The sequence below is a fragment of the Phalacrocorax carbo genome, chromosome 1 (genome assembly GCF_963921805.1).
Source record: "Phalacrocorax carbo chromosome 1, bPhaCar2.1, whole genome shotgun sequence".
Classification (NCBI taxonomy): Eukaryota; Metazoa; Chordata; class Aves; order Suliformes; family Phalacrocoracidae; genus Phalacrocorax; species Phalacrocorax carbo.
Genome location: NC_087513.1, coordinates 135,936,349 through 135,957,247, shown reverse-complemented (window position 1 = coordinate 135,957,247; position 20,899 = coordinate 135,936,349). Strand labels below are relative to the sequence as shown.

At 40.8% G+C, this 20,899-nt stretch overlaps 1 protein-coding gene across 2 annotated transcripts in view; it reads left to right on the top strand.

Moving 5' to 3' along the window:
• FRMPD4 (FERM and PDZ domain containing 4) overlaps window positions 1–20,899 on the top strand; it is a 313,673-nt gene that overhangs the window by 273,909 nt on the left and 18,865 nt on the right. For both annotated transcript variants that reach the window (XM_064475449.1, XM_064475457.1), the window contains exons 5-7: window positions 8,161–8,206; window positions 17,681–17,785; window positions 18,948–19,055. In XM_064475449.1, coding sequence (XP_064331519.1) covers window positions 8,161–8,206; window positions 17,681–17,785; window positions 18,948–19,055 — 259 coding nt within the window. The remainder of the gene's footprint in view (window positions 1–8,160; window positions 8,207–17,680; window positions 17,786–18,947; window positions 19,056–20,899) is intronic.

Here is a 20,899-nt window from a genome sequence, read left to right as displayed (position 1 = left end):
ACAGAAAAGCACTCAAGGTGTTGTAGTCCTTTTCTTTCCCTCTCCCAGGTAAACGAACTCTGAATCCAGTTTGCATATCCAGATGTATTTACAAAAATTTACAAGACTAGAACAATCTTGTAATTATATTTAGCATTTTTCAAATTAGATTTTGCTGTGACCACATATGCAACTGTAACAAAGTTATGATGGCTCCATTTTTGAAGGTTGAAGTTAAGAAATGATGGAATAATCAGAATAGATTTCATAATTGTTGCCAGGTCTCTGGTGGCTGCACATGAGAATTAGTTCATGCCACTTCTTCAAAGCATAATCTTTCATGTCACCATTGGGTTGGATTTTGTGGAACGGTTAGAATTTGCCATGTCGTGCGTTTTGTTCTGCAACCTCAGTGTTTCGGTGCAGTCCAAATTCCTGCAGGTCCTCAGCAAGTATGTTAGTGCAAAAGGTCAGTGATACCAAGTTAATTGCATGGGTTTAACCTACCCAAGTAGCGTGTGCAGTGGGCAGCCATTGCGTGCCTGCCTGCTTCTGCACATGGGCAGCTGCGGAACAGGAAAACAGCACTTAGCTCACTTAGAAACCCTCTGGAAGGGCTCACCCAAAATGCCACGGAAATGCCATTTAAAAGTTACTGCAGTCTGATGGAAACAACATATTCTGGCAAATAAAGAGGAGAAAGTTTCAGGAGAGTGCAACTGCCGTTTCCAGGGTGAGACCACCCTGTTCTGTAAATGTTTTACTTTGATAGTATTGTATAGTAGTGCCATAGCACCATTCCTAAAGATGTCTTATCAATAGACAACTTGGGGCTGGCTTATATTGCATTTTGCTCATTGCACATTGAGAATTAACTTCTCCTCAGAGCTTCTGAGGCTTTGGCAGTTAATGATAGGAAAACTAGGACTGAAACATTGGCCTGGATGAGTGACCTGAGAGACCAATATTATCCCGCTTTATCTGTCTTTGATCCTTTAAAACTAATGTGCAGAAAGTCTAATTAGAAGAGGACAGCTGAACAATTAATTAATAGGGGAGTAAGCGCTACATTTTTCTCCTTGGCAGTATGGCATCTTCATGCAGCGTGAAGTAATTTATGCTGCGATCGCATGGCAGTAGCGTGCTAACGGTCAGACTTGGTGAAAGTCTCTTGGTGAAAGTCTCAGTCCATCAGATATGTATGCATGCCCATCTGGCTCTCAGTTTTTACACTGGCCAAAATGAGCAAATACTGATTCAGTTGGAGTAGACAACTCCAGTGTTAGTAACTCTACTTCATCCTGAGGTTTAACCCCAAGTTCTCCTAGGGGCTGAGGGAAACTCTCAGGGCCTGTGTAAGTAGGAGAAATGTTGCCTAAGGAAGGCGGCCCAGTCAGTGTAGAGTTTTCTGCATATTGCTGATATTAAGAGTTGTACTCCAGAATTGATTGAAGGCCAATGTAGTAAGAAGGAATTGGTAAGACACTGTCTAGTAGAGGACTGCAGGTAACATTGCTCAGCAGTTAGATAGCAGCCTTTGATATTCAGGCAGCCTTACCACGGGCTCTTGTACAGCAACGCACAGGTATTTACTGTTTGACTAACATTTTGGTAACTCAGTTACAAAGATTATAGCCCTAAAGTTGAGAATATAAGCAACTGGACAACTTTGGGTATTTGTGGAGAGAAGGATGATTTTGGCTACAGGTAAATATAGGTCTTCATAAAGCACTGAAATTCAAGAACAGCTTCTTTAAAGGGCTCATCTTGCCAGAGTGCAAATAAAGAAAACACATTGATTTTGGTACATGCGAAAGCTTGACAGATGGACAGCCTTAGAGAATGGAGGCTTTTTTGTTCTCCAAGCCTTTACTGCAGAGGCATCTGAAATGGCATCTCCTGTATGAAAGCCTGCCAGTGTGCCACAGCCCTTATCTGAAGGGACCACTTCTGTTGGAGGAAGCAAGTGTAATTCAGCCTGCAGACATGCTTGCTTCTTGGCCCCTTATGGAGACTGCCAACAAGGGTTCCAATTAGTGCCAGCTGCAGACTGTGACAATTTTAAAGATTGACTTTCACACCATGCCAGACCTTTAAAATAAAGAAGAACATTTATATGAAATGCAATTTGCTTTGACAGTAATTTTCTGTATGCTATTATTGAAGTTATTTATGTTCAAATCAGAGTATCTTTTCTCTCAGCTGTGTTTCTGCTGCTGTTTGATCCTGCCGTGCAGTAGTAATCCCATGCTTGTATATTTTATACTTTATGTAGCAGCGGTCATTTCAAACATCCATTACTTGCACAGTTTTTAGGGCTCAGACATTCGAACAGGAATTCTGTAAAATTCCCAGATTCTTGTGCAGATTGCTTCTGCCACTGCAAGTCCTCACACATTTAATGGCAGGGTTAAATCTGAAGGACCCTGTGAAGTAGAAGGGCTATTCAAATGGAACTGTGGGGTTCAGGAGTTCACAAGTTGAAGTTGCTTGGATGACAAGAGTACTTCACTGTATTGGCAGTGAGGCTAAGGGCAGGTAATACCATTAACAGTGGTGGAAGAAGCAGCCACCAGCTTTCCAACTATGAGTGTGATCCCTCTGCCTTCTGATACCAGGGATCCCAATGCACCCTCCCTGTCTCCAAAAATAAGACCTGAACACCGTGGTCTTTGTGTTATATGCTCAGTCATCCAGGAAAAAACAGCATCTAACCTGATGCTCCCATTCACCTCCTAGGTTGTTCCTCATGTGTCTGCCCCCAAAGCAAGACCTTGGCCTCATCTCCCATCTCCTCTCTCTGTAGATAATGGAACCTTACTCCTCCTCCCCAAAGTGGGACCCCGCACCTCACCTTTGCAGTAGCGTACCTTATTTTGTGAGCCTCTTGCTACATTTCTTGCCTGCTTGCGTTCCTGCAACTGCCTTCTGAGATGGAGTTGGGGAAGTAGTGCCATGAATGGCATACCCTACCTTGCCTGCATAGTGTGATGGCAGGATAGCCTATACCTAGTTGTGTACAGGATCTTCAGAGAGACTTCCCGGAGGTCGAGGTCAGTGCAGCCAGCTGGACAGGCAGAGACTGAAATCCCACTGTCATCCTCCGAGCAGTTCTTGTGCCATATATTGGCAACCTCTTGAGAAAGTATGTTTTTCTGTGTTCCCCTAAAAATTGTCTGGAAAATATCCTTCTCCTAGGCTTGGAGAGGCCAGATTCTTCACCTGCTGCTAAAACAATGTTCATCTATGGATAGATGTAATGAAGAGGCCAGAAGAGATCTGCCCATAGTAGCATGGCTTCCAGCCTTGTTTAATCTATTGTACTTTTCAGTTAGAAGCTACTGAGTAATGGAAATGCTGCCTGTAGTTTGTGTGCTGCATTGTTGCCTTTGGAAACAGAGAGGGAAGAGCCCTGCACACCATGGCTCTTGCTGAGGGCATTCTCCAGTGCAGAGGAGCTGGACTGCATGGGCTTTAAGTTTGTGTGTTTGTGTTTGTACAGCGCTGCCTCTCCTGTGACAAAAATAGCCTTGGGGAAACGCGTAATCTTCTTAAAGCCTCTCTCCCCCTGTCCCTCTGTGTTGTTTCATGGGTGTTAATGAATACTGAGTTTGTCCGCTAGCTTATCAAGGTTGTCCTTGTCCACTAAGGCAGGCTGGCATCATTGCAGGACCTGGAGGTGGACTGGGGGAGGCTGCATAACAGCAAAGGATGAGGCAACACTGGGTTAAGATGGGTCTACTCTGTCCCATGGAGCTACCTCTAGAAGATGTGTTCGGCCCTGGAAATAAATCTAGGCAGATCTCTGGGACAAGCTGCTCTTTTCCACAGGAACTCTTGCTCATGACAAAAGTCTGGAGAGGTGAAATTTGGAGCTTCCTTAGGTGTGACGATAACCACTGTAGAACAGGTTTTATGTAAAAATGTATATACAGCTCAAATCAAAATGATCCTTTTGAAATAATTTGAAATGTACTACACTAGAGTGACTTTCCAAACTCTGTTCATTATTACTGCCTTAATCTTCATAATAATGAAAGATACTCAAATGCTGAATGATTTTTCTGTAGCCTTAGATGCTAGAATTTGAAGATGAGTTGCACTTCCCTTAGCTTTGAGCGGGGCATCTGAGGTCACCTGTTACATTTTGTAGTTAGTTTTTGACCTACTGATTTCATTTTCCTTACTTCAAAAATGTAGTGTGAAGCATGATGCAAATCACGGCATCACACTCCATAACTGTGAAATTCAAACCTTTCTCATCAATAGTGAGACCCGAAGTGAAACAGAAGATCCTGAAATAGCAGAGAACAAAGCATTTCAAAAGAAGGGTTTCAGAATTTGGTGTTCGGTGTGAGCGAAACGGAGATAAGATGGTTAAGAGAAGGATTTTTCTTAATTGCATTCCCTGTAAATGGTATTATTTATTATGTGTCAGTTCCTAAATATAATTAATAATTTCCCATTCTCTGTTCTAAAGAGTGAGTATAGGTAATTATATATATACTTCCTCTTTATTCATATGCTATATTTGCTGCAGGACACACAAATAACAGAGCCACTTATTCCATATGGCTCAGACACTGGGAATCACCCCATGTCCCTTGTCTGCCCTCACATCCCTTCCTCTCTTCCGGCTAGAAGGAAACAGAATTCATTTCTAACCACAAGTTCACAGATGAAGTCAATGGCTGGCATTGTAGCTGAATGCTAGTGCCTCATGTAGCCTGAGATGTGGGATACTTAGCAATACAATTTTAACCTTTATAATGCGTCATAATTTGATTCTTGAACCATCTATATTCTCTCCTTGTTACGGCCTAAGTAGCTGTAAGGAGTAGGGAGACCAGACAAATATAATCATCATGCGGGGCACAAGGAAGGACAGAAGGATGAATCACTGAAATTCCCATCAAGTTTTGAGATTTTAGTCTTGTTCTCACCATTTGATTCTAATGTCAGGAAATGAAAGAAACATGATGATATTTTATTGTGGTGTTGGTGTTAGCTGGTCAGATGGCAGAGTACCCAAAAAGTGCACAGCTGTTGTCCAAGCTTGGAGTTGCAGATGTTTGGTCTTGAGTGACTCTAAAAGAGTATGTAGATGTAAAAGATAAACAGTTAGGTTGTGGTTAAGTAACTATGAAAGAGAATAAAATATCTATAAATATACTTTCTTTTTTTTTTTCCTTTAGTCACGTTCTTAAAGGGGGAAGGATGTGTCAGGGGAAAGTAAGACTGCAAATGGGTTTTTTTGGCCTTTGCAACTGTCTTTCAGAAGTTGTTTAAAAGAAGTAGCTCACATTTAAGTGTGATGACATACTTAGTTTATGTAATCATGTAATCTAATCTAAACCGTTTATATGTTCTACTGTCACACATGGACAAACATATGTACACACCATTTAAGCTACAAAACTTACAGATCACAGAACATGGTCAGTGATTCCACTGGTTTTCCATTACTGTGATATATACAATACATGGTGCGATTGTCAGCCTCCAGTGCTGCGCAAGAGTTATCAGATATATAGAATTTGCTAACAGTATTGGAAGTAGAAAGTGGTGTGCTGTGGTATAGAGTTTTGGCATCATGAGTTGGGAAGGTTTTAAAACAAGTGGAGGAGTCGTGACTGAGTACTGCAGATCAAAAAGCTGCTGATTAAATATTTAGTCCTTTTTAACTGTGCTGTGTTTTGTATGTAGCATGTGTTTTATAGGAAATGTTTTCTCTAATGATGAGGGGACTGTATGTGGTGCTTGACACCTGCTTTATGTACGTGTAACATGTTTGGGTACGGATACTCCAAATGGCCTTATTATAGCCTCAAATGTTGAATGAACGGTCCAGGGTCTAGCATCCTTTCACGGCAAGTGATTATCCTGTGAAAAAGTCTTGTCCCCAGAATAAATCTTTTGACCTTTTGGTTTATAAAAGCTCTTGTTAGTCTAGGATGAATCTTGCCTACGCTGGCACCTGGACAGGATTAATCCAAGAATAATGAAGAGCTCTAAAACTTTTTAAGGAGAAGCTGATTTTCTTTTTTAAGGGCAACTCTCTAAGGTAGCTGGACTGCAGGAGGCAGGGGTGGTGGAAATCTTACGTTGCATGAGAAACATAAATTAGCGGGTCAAAAGTAATTGAAGAGGTCAGCTGAGCATGGAGTAGTTATCCCAGGGCTGCAGTTTATCCCATAACTGACAACTGCGGGCTTTTTCATCTACTCGCTTGCCTAGATTAATATAGCGGTGACAAATTGGATAGGTATGGATAGCATAGTGTGACTGGGAGATTCCTGAAATAAATTACATTTCTTATCACATGTTTTCAGATTCCCAAAAATGTGGTAGTTAGAATACAAAAAAAGTAGAGGGAATCCTATTGTTAGCCGAAACAGAATGGGGATTGCTTTCTTTTTAAATTATAAGCTATAAACTCTTCAAGAATAGCAATGGAGAATACTAAAAAATGATTGTGGAGATTTACAAAACTGTAGCTTACAGACCTGAAAAATGAACAGTAAATTTTCAGAAATATGAGCACTGTAAATAAAGGCTGTTTCGTGATGGAATAAGCCATTTCTAGAGTTTAACTTTGGAACATGTTTTGTTGAAGTGAAAAATAATTGTGGGAAACTACTTTAAGGAAAGTAGTTATATCTGGAGGGGATAAAATTATGCTGTTTTGTGGCAGAATATTTAATTTTCACCACATGTAGCTCCTCATTAATTTTTTTGAACTTTCTAACTCAATTTTATTCCTGTTGTTCGAAGCTCAGATAAGCAACCAATCCCTCCCTCCTTTTGAAAAGTCTACCTGTACTCATATTGTAGTGATACAAATATCTGATAAGAGGAGTAAAAATTGAAGCGTAACAAATTTTTCTTTAGTTAGGGGTTATTTGGTCAGACCTTGCCCTTTGTGTGACTGATGGCTTTGGCAGAAGTAGAATTTGCTATCCCAGTTGGCCTTCAGAGATGTTTTGGCTTCATCAAGTATAGCCTGACTTTCCAGACCGATTTCCTGACCGGGCCTTCATCTCTCCTCTGTTTTCTTTGCTTTTTGGCTTTTTAAGTTGTGTATCAGTGGTGTGAATATGCATGTAAGGTGACACTGTATAAGACCAATACAGTGTGATTTATTTTAGTGAGCTCTGCTGAACAGGTCAGGCATGCCAAATCAGTTGCACTTCAGTTAGCCAGGCAAGAAACCACATAAATAAGCAATTAATTGTGTTTGAAAGTAATAAAACCAGCAGAAAATCAACTCCATCTCAACAAAATGGCAGCTGACCTTTTCTTAGCTAATACTGCCCTCAGCAGCCATCTGACCAACAATGTAATGTAAGAGATATTGACTCTGATTGGCTTCTCTTCCCTCTTCTTCCACTTTAACCTTATTTTTCCCCAGTTATCCACCCCCAACTGCCCACCAGTAGTCAAAATATACATTTGTTATTTTTCTAGACCACTTAATCATATCAAGATTCCTAATAATTTTTCTCTTTATCCTGTAAATCTGTTGGGTTTTTTTAGAGCTGCTTATATGTTTTCCATTTACTAGTTTCATCCTAAAGAAGAGCTGTTCAATTTCAAAGAAAAACCTTTCTTTAGCAATATTGTAAAAACGTAGAAATTCTAATGAGGGTGTTCACCAAATGTTATTATTTTTCCACCCATTTAAGAAGGCGAGCTAGAGAAGAAATGGAGGCTAAATTTTGTCCTGATTTTTCTTTTGAAAACACTGCTGTTTTCAGATAAATTTGGCATGAAGAGCACAAGAGCTAGAAGGTATAAAAAGTGACTTGCATTTGTAACGTAGGTGAAAGAAATTCATAGTCTATAGATGCTGAACTGATAGGATTAATCAAATGTTATTCCATTCCATTCTTGCTGGAGAAAACTGTTATTGCAGCATGCAGGTCTCTCTGACTAAGATAATCTTTCATAGTATAAACTGTAAAGTTAAATCAATTCATTTTGTTAGATTGGAAAAACTTATTTTTTAATATCCATTGTTATTTTGGCATATTATTCATCTCTCTAATTCTCTGCTATGGGATTGTAATAAACATTTTGCCATATAACTGCGGTTTTCTCCATTAAAAAGAAAAGCTGGTTATCTGTAGTGAATAAAAGTACGAATCTTTACTTGATTTTACTTTCTTTTTCTTTTTATAGAAGCTGCAAAGAATCAATCCTTCTTACTGTTGTTCAACCTTACCCTGTAAGTATCGTTGGTGTTTTCTGAATTAGTTTCCTAGCAACATAGCAGCTTTTTTTTTTCTGCCTATATTCTGTCTGTGTCTCTACCTTATCTGTGCAATAAAAAGAAATAAGTGAGATAAGGGCTGTGTCTCTTAAAGGTGATGTTTAAGACTGTGTTACTGCGTCCTGCTCTCAAAGACTGCATTAGCAAGTTAAATAATAACAGTATCTTTAAACTCATACCAGGAAGATAGGGAGAGCATGATGCTGAGTTCTGCTTCAGTTTCTGATCTGTTATAGCTTCTGGGTTTTTCTTGATTCTGCCTCGGTCCCACAGAGCTACACTGCCATATCAAACCAGCTGTACCTTATGCAAGGGAGGGCTCTGCCTGCATCTCCAGCCCAGGGCATGTGGAGGCGAGGGGAAAGAGACAGACAGGTGATTGCGTGAGGCTGGCTTAGAGGGACTTGGAGAAATTGCAGCCCACCTCGGAGCTGGCTGATGCGACGTGCCTTTGCACCTTGCTCAGCAGTTTGTAGGAGTGGGTTCATGACCTGTCGGCTCAAACCCATCTCCTTTGAAAAAGCAGAGAAGCCAAGCCAGGGGAGGAAGCGCATCTCTCTCTTCCCATACTAACATGCACAGCTGTGGGTACCTTGCAGGCTGCTGAAGGGCCTCAGCCATGCATCAAGGGTGATTTCAGATTCAACAGGTCCCTTCAGCTCCCTGTTGGCTAGCCTGATACAAAACACTTCTGATTAACAAGGGATAATTGTGTCCTTTTCACCCAAAAAATAAGAGGTGGTATGGATTTGACGCAAAGATGCAAAACCAAGTTTATCTGATGAAGCTGCCAAAATATACACCTTGAAATGCAACTTGGCCAGTGCTGTGTGGCTTCATACTACTCGTTAGCCTTTCTGGCTGGTTTAGAGGTGTCTGTGTAGTTGTGCTGCTCCTGTACCCTTTCTAGAAGCCAGCCTGCACAGCAACTAAATCATGGGGGAAATGCACACGTTCCACAGCAAAACCAGGCAGGGGCTGCTGCTCTGCAGTGAGACCACTAGCAGCAAGGTGAGCTGGGAACTGGTCAGCATCAGCCACCTTAAATGAAAATGCAGGCATGGTCTGACTAAACAAAGAAACCTGACCACCTTTAAAGCTTGCTGGACTACAGCCAGTGGTTTTGATCACAGGGAATATATATAATATGGGGGAAAAGAAATCCTCACCCACTTGCCTTTGTTATGCAGGTTGCCTTGTTTCATCCATTGACAGGCTTCATTCTTTTCTTTAAATGTCAGGTGAAGAAAGGGCATGTGCTGCAGTGCAAGTATGCATAGCCCTTAAAAGTGGACAGTAAAGTGTAGTACTATATGTCTGTGAGATGTTGTGGCCCATTATCACTGTGCTGCTGGTATGAGAGCAAGTCTGTATGTACTGAACCTAAAGGAAGCTGAAACCCAAATGAACTGTGCACTCCATGTTCAATGGGAGACCTTAGAGCACAGGTACAATCCTCCTCCAGCCTTTGACTTGGAGAGGAAGGAAAGTCGTGACCTGTTATCTTCCTGGCTCTTTGGGTCCAAGCCCTGTTTGAGGCCTGACAACGCAGAATCTGCTCCTCCCATTACATTGCACCAACAGCTAATCAATAAGTGAACTACCTCTAGATGTCACTGAGCTAGGAATGGTACTGAAACACTTTGCTGTCCTGTCAGCCATTTGGGCTGATCTGCCCATCTTATAGGTGTGTTTGTGTTGCCCTGCTCTGGCATGTCTCTCAGAGTCCCCCAGCTCTACCTCAGCAGACAAAGCACTTGTGGTTTTGGGGGAGGTGGATGTTTTATCTCATGTAGGCATGAAATTGTCTCCCAAGAATGTCCACAAAACAGTCAGAAGATACAACTGATGTATGCATATTGGTGCTAGCCTTAATTGACCCATTTTTATCCCAATATCAGGATGCTTAAGTGGCATGAGCTTAGTTGGGAGAGCCTCAGCTGCAGGACTGTTGCACCCTGCAGATCTCCTCTGGTTTGTGCACTCTTATTGTACCTTCCTACCCATCCAGACCAGGGTCTCGTTGATTCATAGCATCCTTCCCTTACCACTTTCAAGCCCAAGTTCTCCTGCAGTAGAAACGAAGGTGTGCATAGGGATGGGGAGCAGTTGGGATGCTGCCAGTGTGTGCAGCCAAGTTTGAGCCCTGAAGCGGTGCAAAGTCCCCAGTTTATGTAAACCCTGGGCTGTGAAGTCTCCTGGGGACACCTGAGTTGCCTTGACTATTTGGTCCACGCTGGCCCTCAGACTGCCGCAACATTATTGTCAGTAGTGCCTGAACCTGTTAGGTGGCATCCCTCTCAGCTCTGCCAGCCTGGATGTTGCTACACTCCAGTTGTGTACGTGTCCTGGTCTTTTGTGCAGTGGGTCCTCTGGCAAATACATTTTGTCTTACAGTTTGGAAATAATATTTGTCTTCAAAAATTACGATGCACATGTGTTTTCCCCTTTTCTTTAATTTTGCCTCCTCCATTTCTCCTTTTATTATTTTGCCAATAAAACAGGAAAGATGAAGTAGAAACCAGACAAAGGAAAAGTAAGAGCTTTTAAATAAAGACTAAATTTCTTCCCCATTCTTGGCAGAAATACATCTTTACAAACATTTTATCGATCTCCCTTCTTGATGGTGAACCTTTTCTTTCTATTGTTGCATGAAAAATATCTGCCAAGATGGATTACAAGAGTGCGGTTTCTTAATTGTTTTTATTTGTGCTATTTAGAGTGTGTTTTGTTTTCATGCTTTCAAGTAACCGTCCTGTATGATTGCAGGTGAAATTAGACATAATCTAGATTTATAGTACTCTATAGTTCACTTAGTACTTTTTGAAAGCTTTTGCGGATCATTTTTGCTTCGTGCACTCGCTTTTGTTTAATGCTTAAACTCATTAAAATTTCATTTTAATTATGACCAAACCAAAGCATTAGGCTATCTTTTTCTTCCCATCAGTCTACAAATTTCTGCTAGGTTCATATCACCGCTGCTCCTAAGGAGGTCACTGAACACCTAAAGCAGTGGAAGCAGTCCAAAGATTTGGTTTCTGGAAGTATGGCATTTGGTTATGATTTCTGACCATTTTATTCTGTAAATGGACTATCTCATTCTGATTGTTGCCTTATTAAGTTTTAAGCATTACTCAAATAACTTGCCTCTTTTGATATCTGTTCAGATTTTATGTGTAGAGATCATGTGATAGGTTTCTTTCATGATTAATCTCTTAAGCTCCTTGGATGTAGTCCAGGCCCAACTGAGATCTATGGCAATTTTGCTGAGCATAAATTCTGCAACAGGAAAAGGATAAAATCTTTTTCTATTTTGAAAGAGATTCTTCTTGTTACAACACATTATATGTCTGAGACAGAACGTCTGCAGAAGAAACTATGATAAATAACACTTATTTATGGATCGTAATGATTGTGGCAAAAATCCTACTGAGTATTTCACAGTATTTTTCACACTGCTTTTCCTTCTGGAGTCGTGCAACAGCAGCCCTACCATATCTAGACTAGTGGTTATAAAGAAGGATATAAAAAAGAAACATGTTTGTCACAGAGACTTCAAAATCTAAAGTGAAAAAGTCTCCCAAGGTGTAGTTTTAGAAATCATTTGGAAGTCAAACACGAGCATTTTGAACAAGATGATTTTTGACTGCCTGAAGTTGTGATGATGGCTTCTTTTCTTAGAATGTGTACATTTTTTACAGTCATCGTGAGGACCACCTTCACTGTGTAACTTCCACAGCAGCTTTTTGGTACGGTCGGTTCCATGCATAGCTTTAATCCTGCTCAGGGGTGGATCAAGGTGTGGTTAATGACAAACGCGCCATCACTGTGTTACCTCCTGGAAGTGCTGGCTGGTCCACGGCCACTGTCACACCACTCTTTGCTGTTTGAAGCAGCCCCATCTCATGTCAGACCTGTGTTGCACAGCCTTTCTTCTTCCACCTGTGAGGTGCAAATCCCAGTGAGCACTGCTGCTCCTGACCTTTCTTCCTGGAGGCCTCCTCTTAGACTATATGGATTTTTCTGTAGTGTAGTTATATGAAATACATGATCTTCTGAGCAGTGAAGGCTGTGAGAAAATTCAGCATGAACTTCCATGTTACTTGTTTCAGCAAAGTGGAAAAAAGCCTCTTCACCCTTCAGCCTGTCCACCATTTTCTCCTTGTAGTTCTGCACCACCCCCCACCATTTGCCATTAGGTCTCTTTTCCCTCTTCATTAGCCCTTTCTCCCATCTCAGGTGGGTTATCATTCATATAGTCCTTCATTTGTTGATTTTAGCCTGGGTTTGTATGGGGTGAAGGTTTCTTTCATTCCCAAAGGTCCTCATCTTTGCAGAGGGCTCAAAGTGGGGCTCAAAGTAGTACAGCATGGCTGACTTTTTTTAAAAATACTTTCCTGTACTTGATTAAGAGCACTCACTTTTGTGTGAGAGGTGATCATGAATGTAAAGGGTTGAACTTTGGAGAGGCAGAATCCCAAAAGACCAGAAGAGGGGATTTTATGGAGGACCTCCACATTTAATAAACGTAGAGATAGATTGCCCAGGCCCATCTAGTCACAAGAAGAATTGCAACATCTGCACGTTCCACAAAGTCTGAAGCTGACCTGTGGTTTCACTCATGGTTTTGGGGACAATCCCAGTAAACTAGGCTGTCGTTTACTGTAGATGGAATGGGTTGGATTTTCTCAATGGCTGCATTAAAGTAAGGTTTGGCTATTCATGACCTTACAGGTTCATGTTATACATGTATGGGACTAATGATCAGACCATGATACCATCTAAAAATAGTAAAATATAAATCATGCAAATAGTAAAATATAATTGTCTATGATGGATCACCAACTTTTAAGAGAGAACCCAAATCTGACCACTAATTCAGCAATTAACTTTGTGCCAAGAGTTTAACAAAGAAATATTCCTGATGATGATCTGTCCGTGCCCTGTGGTTGTAACAAATTACTGCATGGTAAAACTTGTGCACGTTATTGCTTCCGTGTCCTTACCTGCTCTTCTACAACGCTCTTGTGAGCCAGTGCAGTTGTTCAGCCTTGCTCACCGCTATGAATGGCGGTATTTAGTTTGCCTTTGGGTATTATGTACTGTTCCACTTAATAAATTTAATTCTTCCTCTTACTCACATTTTATTTGCTTGCTAAATTTTGTTTCATATAATTGCCTTTAGGGATGGACCAAAAAGCCAACACATTTTTGCAGTCATGCAATTTTTCCTTATTTTCTAACAAACATAGTATTTCATATCAAACTAATGACTAATTTTAAGTAACAAAATTGATTGCATATATAGAATTAATGACTATTTAAAACTTCGGTGTTTCTGTCAGATTTTGGCACTTGTTGTCACAAAGCATGTTTTCTTTTCACCTTGTGACTGTCCATACTGCTGCCTTGTTTTATTTCTTTATGGTAGCTCAGTACTGCACTATCCTCTTCTAAATGCTAAATCCTTCTTTTTCTTGAGCACCAGTAAAGTTTTGTTGTTGCAGCACCTCTGTTGGCAAGAGCACTCAAAGGAGATTTTGCAGCAAATAAAAACGATTTCACTTGGAATCTTCCCCAAATTACAGTTTACCTGCAAAAGCAGACAAAGTACTAGACAGTCTTATTTTCATCAAAAAACAGTTTCCCTCAGAATGAAGGATATTGTTTCTAAGAGCTATCAGAAAATGACCTGATATAATGCCACTGACAAAAATAGGATCTAATTTGGAAAAGTCCAGAAAATGAGAAAAATAACATTTTCCAGAAAGTTTCCTCTTGTTATAGCAATCTCTCATGTTTTGACCCTGCTGATGGGATGCCCATTGATTGAAGTCCCTAGTAAGTAGGGTTCAAAGGAGGGCCTCGGTCTTCGCTATCCTTTCATCCAAGCAAACCTCTGTGCAGCGCTTCATTTCTTTTGTTAGCAGTTTCTCAAGGTAGTGTTGAAATGATCAGCTGAATTTTTACTGAATTCTGTGCAAACAAGTAAAAATTACTTAAATTCCTGATAAATTTGAGCTTTTAGCAGGCAACAGTGCTTAGGTCACACTGTGAAGTTTGTGGGGTTTTGAAGCATTTCGACTACAAGGGGCGATGGGCACAAGTTGGAACACAGGAAGTTCCACCTCAATATGAGAAAAAGTTTCTTTCCTGTGAGGGTGCCAGAGCAGCGGCACAGGCTGCCCAGGGAAAGTGTGGAGTCTCCTTCCCTGGAGACATTCAAAACTCTCCTGGACACGTTCCTGTGCCCCCTGCTGTAGGTGTGCCTGCTCAAGCAGGGATGAGATGATCTCCAGAGGTCCCTTCCAACCCCTACCATTCTGTGTGATTCTGTGACTTCTTGTTAAAATGTGTCCTCTCGTTTTGCAAAAGTCACTCTAATTAAGCTGTTTCTATCTGTGACAATGCAAATACTTTACTTGCAGTGATAAATGTTCTGCATTAGTGTAAACACCTCCTGCTTAAGGTCATTAACTGAGGATAATGGCTTCCATTTGGCTAAAAGATGGAGTATCAGAAACAAATAAACGTGGTGCTCTGAGAATCATTAATTGATAGCATTCTTCACCTACAAACCTGAAGACATTAAAATAGAACAGCACATCATCTTGCTGATTCTTTGTTAGACAAGCAAGTTTCAACAATCAAACCCAACTGTTTTCTGAGGTTTTTGCCGCACTCTTTTGAAACCATTCCTTTCTCAAAGAGAAAATGTCAAGTGCCAAGTTGATGCAGAGGTAGAAACAATGAGATTGTGCAATTAAATGCAAAAGCTGTGCTATTACTCAAACCTTTAACCAGCAGAGAACATTCCCCCGAATACCTAGCACAGCTGTTCTCATTTTTCTTACACCCCCTGGTTCATAGTTTGAAGCTTTTTAGAAAGCAGTCTGCTTCCAGGCTCACCCAGAGTGTCTGGCAAGGGGCGAGAGTCCTGACCATGTTGCTGCTGCAGAAGTGGGAAGGGAGGGAAGCCCCATGCTTTATGGCAGACCATGGAATGCTTCCCTGGCTATGCAATATGTACATTGAACCCCCGACCCGGAGCGGTTGGTTCTTGGGAGCTCACATATGTTCAAATCTTTCCGTTTTTTTGGACTCCCCTATCACATTTTTGCAATAACATAATTTAGGTGTTTATGCCCCCTCCAAGTGACTTCTGAGGTTGCAAAGAGGAAAAGAGGAAGGTTGTAGAGCGCGACAGAGCCACATAGCGGTTTGCCAGATTTGCTGTGTGGGAATAACCTTGCCAGAATCCAGAAGAAAATTTGGCAGTCTGCCTGTAAAGAGAGGCCAGACTGGTGACTCATCTGCGATCAGAGCAAACAACTGTAAAAAGCCTCTTCCAGCAAGAAGTGAAAGCCACTCTTTTCCCCTTGCCCTTAGAAGGGAGAGCCAGTAACCTACTCCTATAGCTGTGCTGCCCTGTGGCAGCGGGAATCAACATTACTTGGTTGCCATATAGACTATCCAACTTACACACTGCAGAAAGGGAGCACATGGAGAGGAGGAAAATCTTAAAATGCATGTGTAGAATTATTATATTAATCATGGTATTATTGTATACTGTGTCTTTCTAGGAATTCATCTCTGGAGTACAACATTTAAGCATGCTTCTTCAGCGTTTCCATGTTGTCACTTCTTGCTGAAGAACTGTTTTGGGCCCCCCACCCTGAGACATTAACTTACACACACGCACACTTTTCTTTCTTTCTTTCTTTGGTGGTTGTTTCAAATCTTCTGGAGGACTTTCTGTATTTTTCAGCACTGGCTGTGGAAGCTGAGCTTGGTTTAATGGGGTTGAATTTTCTGTCATTTACTGTTATTGATTAAAAAGATGTATGGTGTCATAGCTGCTAGAGGAGAGGTAAGAGAGAATGAACTGTAAAACTGAAGCAGCATTCATTTTTATTTCTTGGTTCTATTTTGTGCTCCAGGAATTATCAAGTGGCTCTGATATTTCCTGGGAGAAAGTGGCATCTTTCGTTCCTTGTTCACTGGTTGATACTGAGCGTATGGTAATAGTTACCATGTTTTCGATGTGATAATAAATCATTGGTGTACAGAAACGAGCTAGAGGCTTCATCTTGCTAGTTACTAGAAACAAGGCTTCTGCGTCACAAGAAAATAACTTCTTAAGAGGTTTCAGCAGAGATCAGAGACGACAAGGGCACGTGGCCTTGACTACTCCATCACTCCTGCAGGTTGTTAGCCGAGTCAAAATTTGAGTGATGGTGACAAGACCTTCTGTGTTTACAAGGACTGCTGTCATTCCACATTGATAACAGGAAATTATTCCAGGTTCACCATCACTGTTGCCTGCACTAATTCCTCACAGGCAAAGCAACATGAGTTAGACTTTTCAGTATCCAAAACTAGTAAGGCCACTTCTCAGGAGTTAAAATAAGATTCTGAAAATCTTCATTCACATTTTACTGAAATAAATGGACCAAAACCTGGCCTGAAGGAGTACAGTGATTTTCACCCAAAGCCAGAATTTCTTCTGTTGGCAATTATCATGGTTAAGGAGTTAGGCAATGCCAGAAGCAATGTGTTTGTAACTGACCTATGAATAACCTATGAATAAAACTACCTCGCTTCTGCTCCTGAAAATGGAAATCCCATTTAATGTGAATATTTGATTTGTTACTAAAAATGGGTTGTTAGTCAAACTCCTCAGATGGAGAGAGAAGTTTTTTCCAAGGGCTGAACACTTGATCACAGGTCAATCCACTGAAAAATGTAGTAAGTAAAAGCCAGTTAGGTCCCAGAAGAAAATTAGGAATGTTTCTAGACTTCTAATCCATTAAGTCCTACAAAGTGTCTGATCTGCGGAAGGCAAGCCTTGCACAAGGTTTGTGTAAGGGCTACATTCAGGGGAAGCCTGCTGGCCTGCAGGTGCCTTTTGCTGGTTCTTACCTGTGCTTGGAAGTGGACTAATACAGTGAGATGCCACTGCAGTTGGAAAGCTCTCAGACACTGCTTTGGCAAAGGTTGTGTGAATATCTGTATCTAGTGGACCATAGATTATGCAAAAAATTTCCATTTGGTGTTTGAAGGAAGGGTCACTGGCTGGTCAGTGGTCTGTGTCTGTTCATGCAAACAAGCTTGCTTGACAGCAGTCATTGTGGAAGCAGTACAAGGAATTTGTATGTACACTGAGAGCCCTTCTCATGGCTCCGGTCTGACAGTGGGTGACTTTCAGCACGTGCAGTATGCATCGGTGATTCCTTATATGTATGTACATATGTATTATCTCGGGAAGCATTATGGTTTGACTGTTTTCCATTCTTCAGTGAATGGTATACAAACTGTTGCTGAATATGTGGAGTTCCCAGTATGTGAGAAATAGGAAATACTGAAAAAGGAAAGATAGGTTTTAACTTGAAATTATGTGATATATCTTGTCATCATTTTTCCTTCCAGTCTCCTAAATCAGCTTTTATTAGTGCTGCAAAAAAGGCAAGATTGAAGTCCAATCCTGTCAAAGTGCGGTTCTCAGAAGAAGTAATTATCAATGGCCAGGTGTCGGTGAGTATTCAACTATTTAACCTCAGGAAGGACTGAGCATTTCATCCAAAGGTATGCCTCAAGGCTGGAAAGCGAGGGAATTATATGGTAGGAACAGAGGAGATAGGCTTGCGAAAGGAAGGGTTTTTCTGTTTCTGAAGTTTTTGAGTGATCATTTTTTAACGTCCATTGGGCCCATAATATTGTGAAAAATTTGTCCCTTCTTAAAATAAAATTAAAACGCTGGTGAATGCATTTTGTGGTGATAGCACATATATGTCTGTCTTTGTAGTGCTGATAATGCTTGCTTGGTTTTTTTTTCAGAGCAGTTTTGAATAGGAAAACCCATAAACTCAAGAGAAGTAGCACATCAGGAAAACAGATTAACTTTACCTTATAGACCTCTTCCAAGTTTGTTTTATCTACTTGAACTTGTTGTTTCTAGCCCTCAGGCAAAGTCAGCCTCCCTTTGCGAGGCACTTACTCCTCCTTACACATGAACTCCCGGCTCATTGTCATAATTTGCCAGAAGATCGTTCCACATTGGTGTCTTTATCCAACTCTCTTCCAAACGTAAATCCATGCTGCATTTTGTCAAAAGCAATATCTGCTTTAAAAAAAAAAAAAGCTTTGTTTCCCTTCCTTTTTCCTGTTTATTTTACTATCCTTGTTATGAATTGTCAATTAAGTAGCAATATTATATGTTACTCTTCTTAAATGATGACAGATATTAGCATTTAATATCCAGCTATAAAGAGAATGTAAAAAATCTTGATTGTAATTCTTACTAATGAATCTGCTGTTCCCATTTTGTAGACTGAAAATAATAAATAGCTCGCTATACTCAAAGAAAAAGTAATCTATTTTTCTGTTTTATTGGAAATGGTTCAGCTTTAGAGGTAACATCTTTTTTGTCAGAGAGATAGTGTTTAGGGAAAGAAAATATTCTAAGCCAGACATAAGATGTGTCCGAACAGTTATATTTTCCCAGAAAAGAGACCTACAGAGTGCAGCTCTAATGAGCATGGCTAGACACTTGCAGGGCATTGCTAATTCTGCTTTCAGTTTGGGCCAACACACTCCTTTTTGGTTGTTACCTTTCCATCTGGAGGATGTCCTTTATAGAACAGTATTTAGATTTCTCGTTACATGTTGTAATCTGATTTACTAATTTGCTTGACAGGAAACAGTTAAGGACAATTCACTTCTTTTCATGCCAAATGTTCTGAAGGTGTATCTCGAAAATGGACAAACCAAATCTTTCCGGTTTGACTGCAGCACTTCAATAAAGGTAGGCTAGATATACCTTCATATGCAATGCCAAGAATGCCAGTTGACTCTTTTTAAGACCCTCAGTAATTATAATTTACTTGGAATGCTTTAAGAACAAGATTACTAATGTGTTTAGTTGGGGCTGGACTCATAGTTGAGAAATAATGAGGTTTTGGTCCATTTTTCTGCTGCTAAAAACAAGTTAACAGTAAAGAAAAAATTAGAAGTGATCATTTTAATGTGCCTTGAGCACAATTAAAATTGCGTGGTCCCATCGTTTTGATATGCTGCCAAATACTAGCATGATTTGTCAGCAAAAGTCAGGAGCTAAGAAGATTAAGAGGTTTGTTGCTAATTGAATATCATCTAGCTTGTCATCCAGTGAACTTGGGATGGGATATTGTAGGGTTATGCTGGTGATAAATTGCTCGTCTCAATGTAATGCCCTCTGTGCTTTCCATAACACATTTCACATAGAGAAATAAGGAGGTGAAGCCCTGGCACACAACTGAGGCTGCTAGGGAGTGTCTGTGACATTGTTCTACGTAGGTCCCTAAACCAGAGGCGTCGTCGGTGTCTGCCTGTGAGTGCTGTGGAGTAGTGTAGTAAACAGCACAACTAGCACTGTTGGGCACGCTGCATTTTTGTTTGGGTGAGCTAGTTTTAACACAGACTGGTAAACAAATCTAGTTCACCGCATGGTAGTGTGCATGCTTGCAACGCTGATTCAAGAGAGGTGCATGGGTGGGAATGATCAATGAAGGCTGGGGGTGCAATTTTCAACTGCACTGCCAGCTTTTGCTGGCTTTAAGGGATTATAAAGCTATGCATATTTGAAGAAGTGTCACTTTGCTGCTCACTGTGATTCAGCAGTATGCTCAATCAGTTAGAACAGCAAGGAGAGTGATTTACTAAGGTAAACAAGAGGAAATTTACTCCAGAGTGAAGGAAAAACACATCTTGAAGTTACACTTAAAAATGGGCTGCAATATCTGTTTATAGTTCATATGTATATATATATCTTAGGTATAAATTGAGTGCAGATAATGGATTCAAGCCTCCACTCTACAGCCATGGGATACTGAATTCCTTCAATCCATTTAAGAATTTGGTTGGGTAAAGAATTAGGAGACATACTTCACATAGATAGTGAGGTTTCCATGCCCTTCTAAGGCCCACGAGCCCACATTCCGGTATTTTCTTTCCTGACCATAAAAACAACAAACCTGTTCCAAGATATTTTGCCTCTGAAGACCAGACTTTGGCCCTCACATTACATTAGTTTTCAGTAGTTCTGTCATGGGTGTGTCATGTACTGTAAGACCATATATCCAATCTGAAGTAATTTGCAAAGATACCCACAGGGGCTCAGAGGCTTAGCTGTGTTGATGTTGTAAGCTTGCTTTGACCATGGTCATTGTGACGTTTTGTAGGAGTAATTTCCTTTGCATTTAATTCAGGCAATTATATATTCCATGGCCTACACAGCTACATATAACATATTCTTGCACTTGTGTGTGTGTGTATATTCCTCATTGTGGACGGGTGGGTGTGGATTGCTGCTTCTTTTCTTAAACTGAGGTGAAGTAGACGTGCCCCAGTTGAGTCAAGGCAAATGCACGTTTTTTCCGCCCCTGGCAGTTCAGTATCCCACCACTTAACAACGAGGATGCAACCAGTGCCTTACCTGCAGTCCTCGCTTTCCTTATTGCTGGGAGGCAGCGCCTGGGCTGACTCTAAGTTATTGCATGAGAGGATAGACTAGCAAAAAATTTCATTCAGTAATTCAGTGCCTATGTGCCTTAGTATCATATTTTAAAAGGTCCAAGACAGCTAGCAGAAAACAGTGCCATTATTACCCAC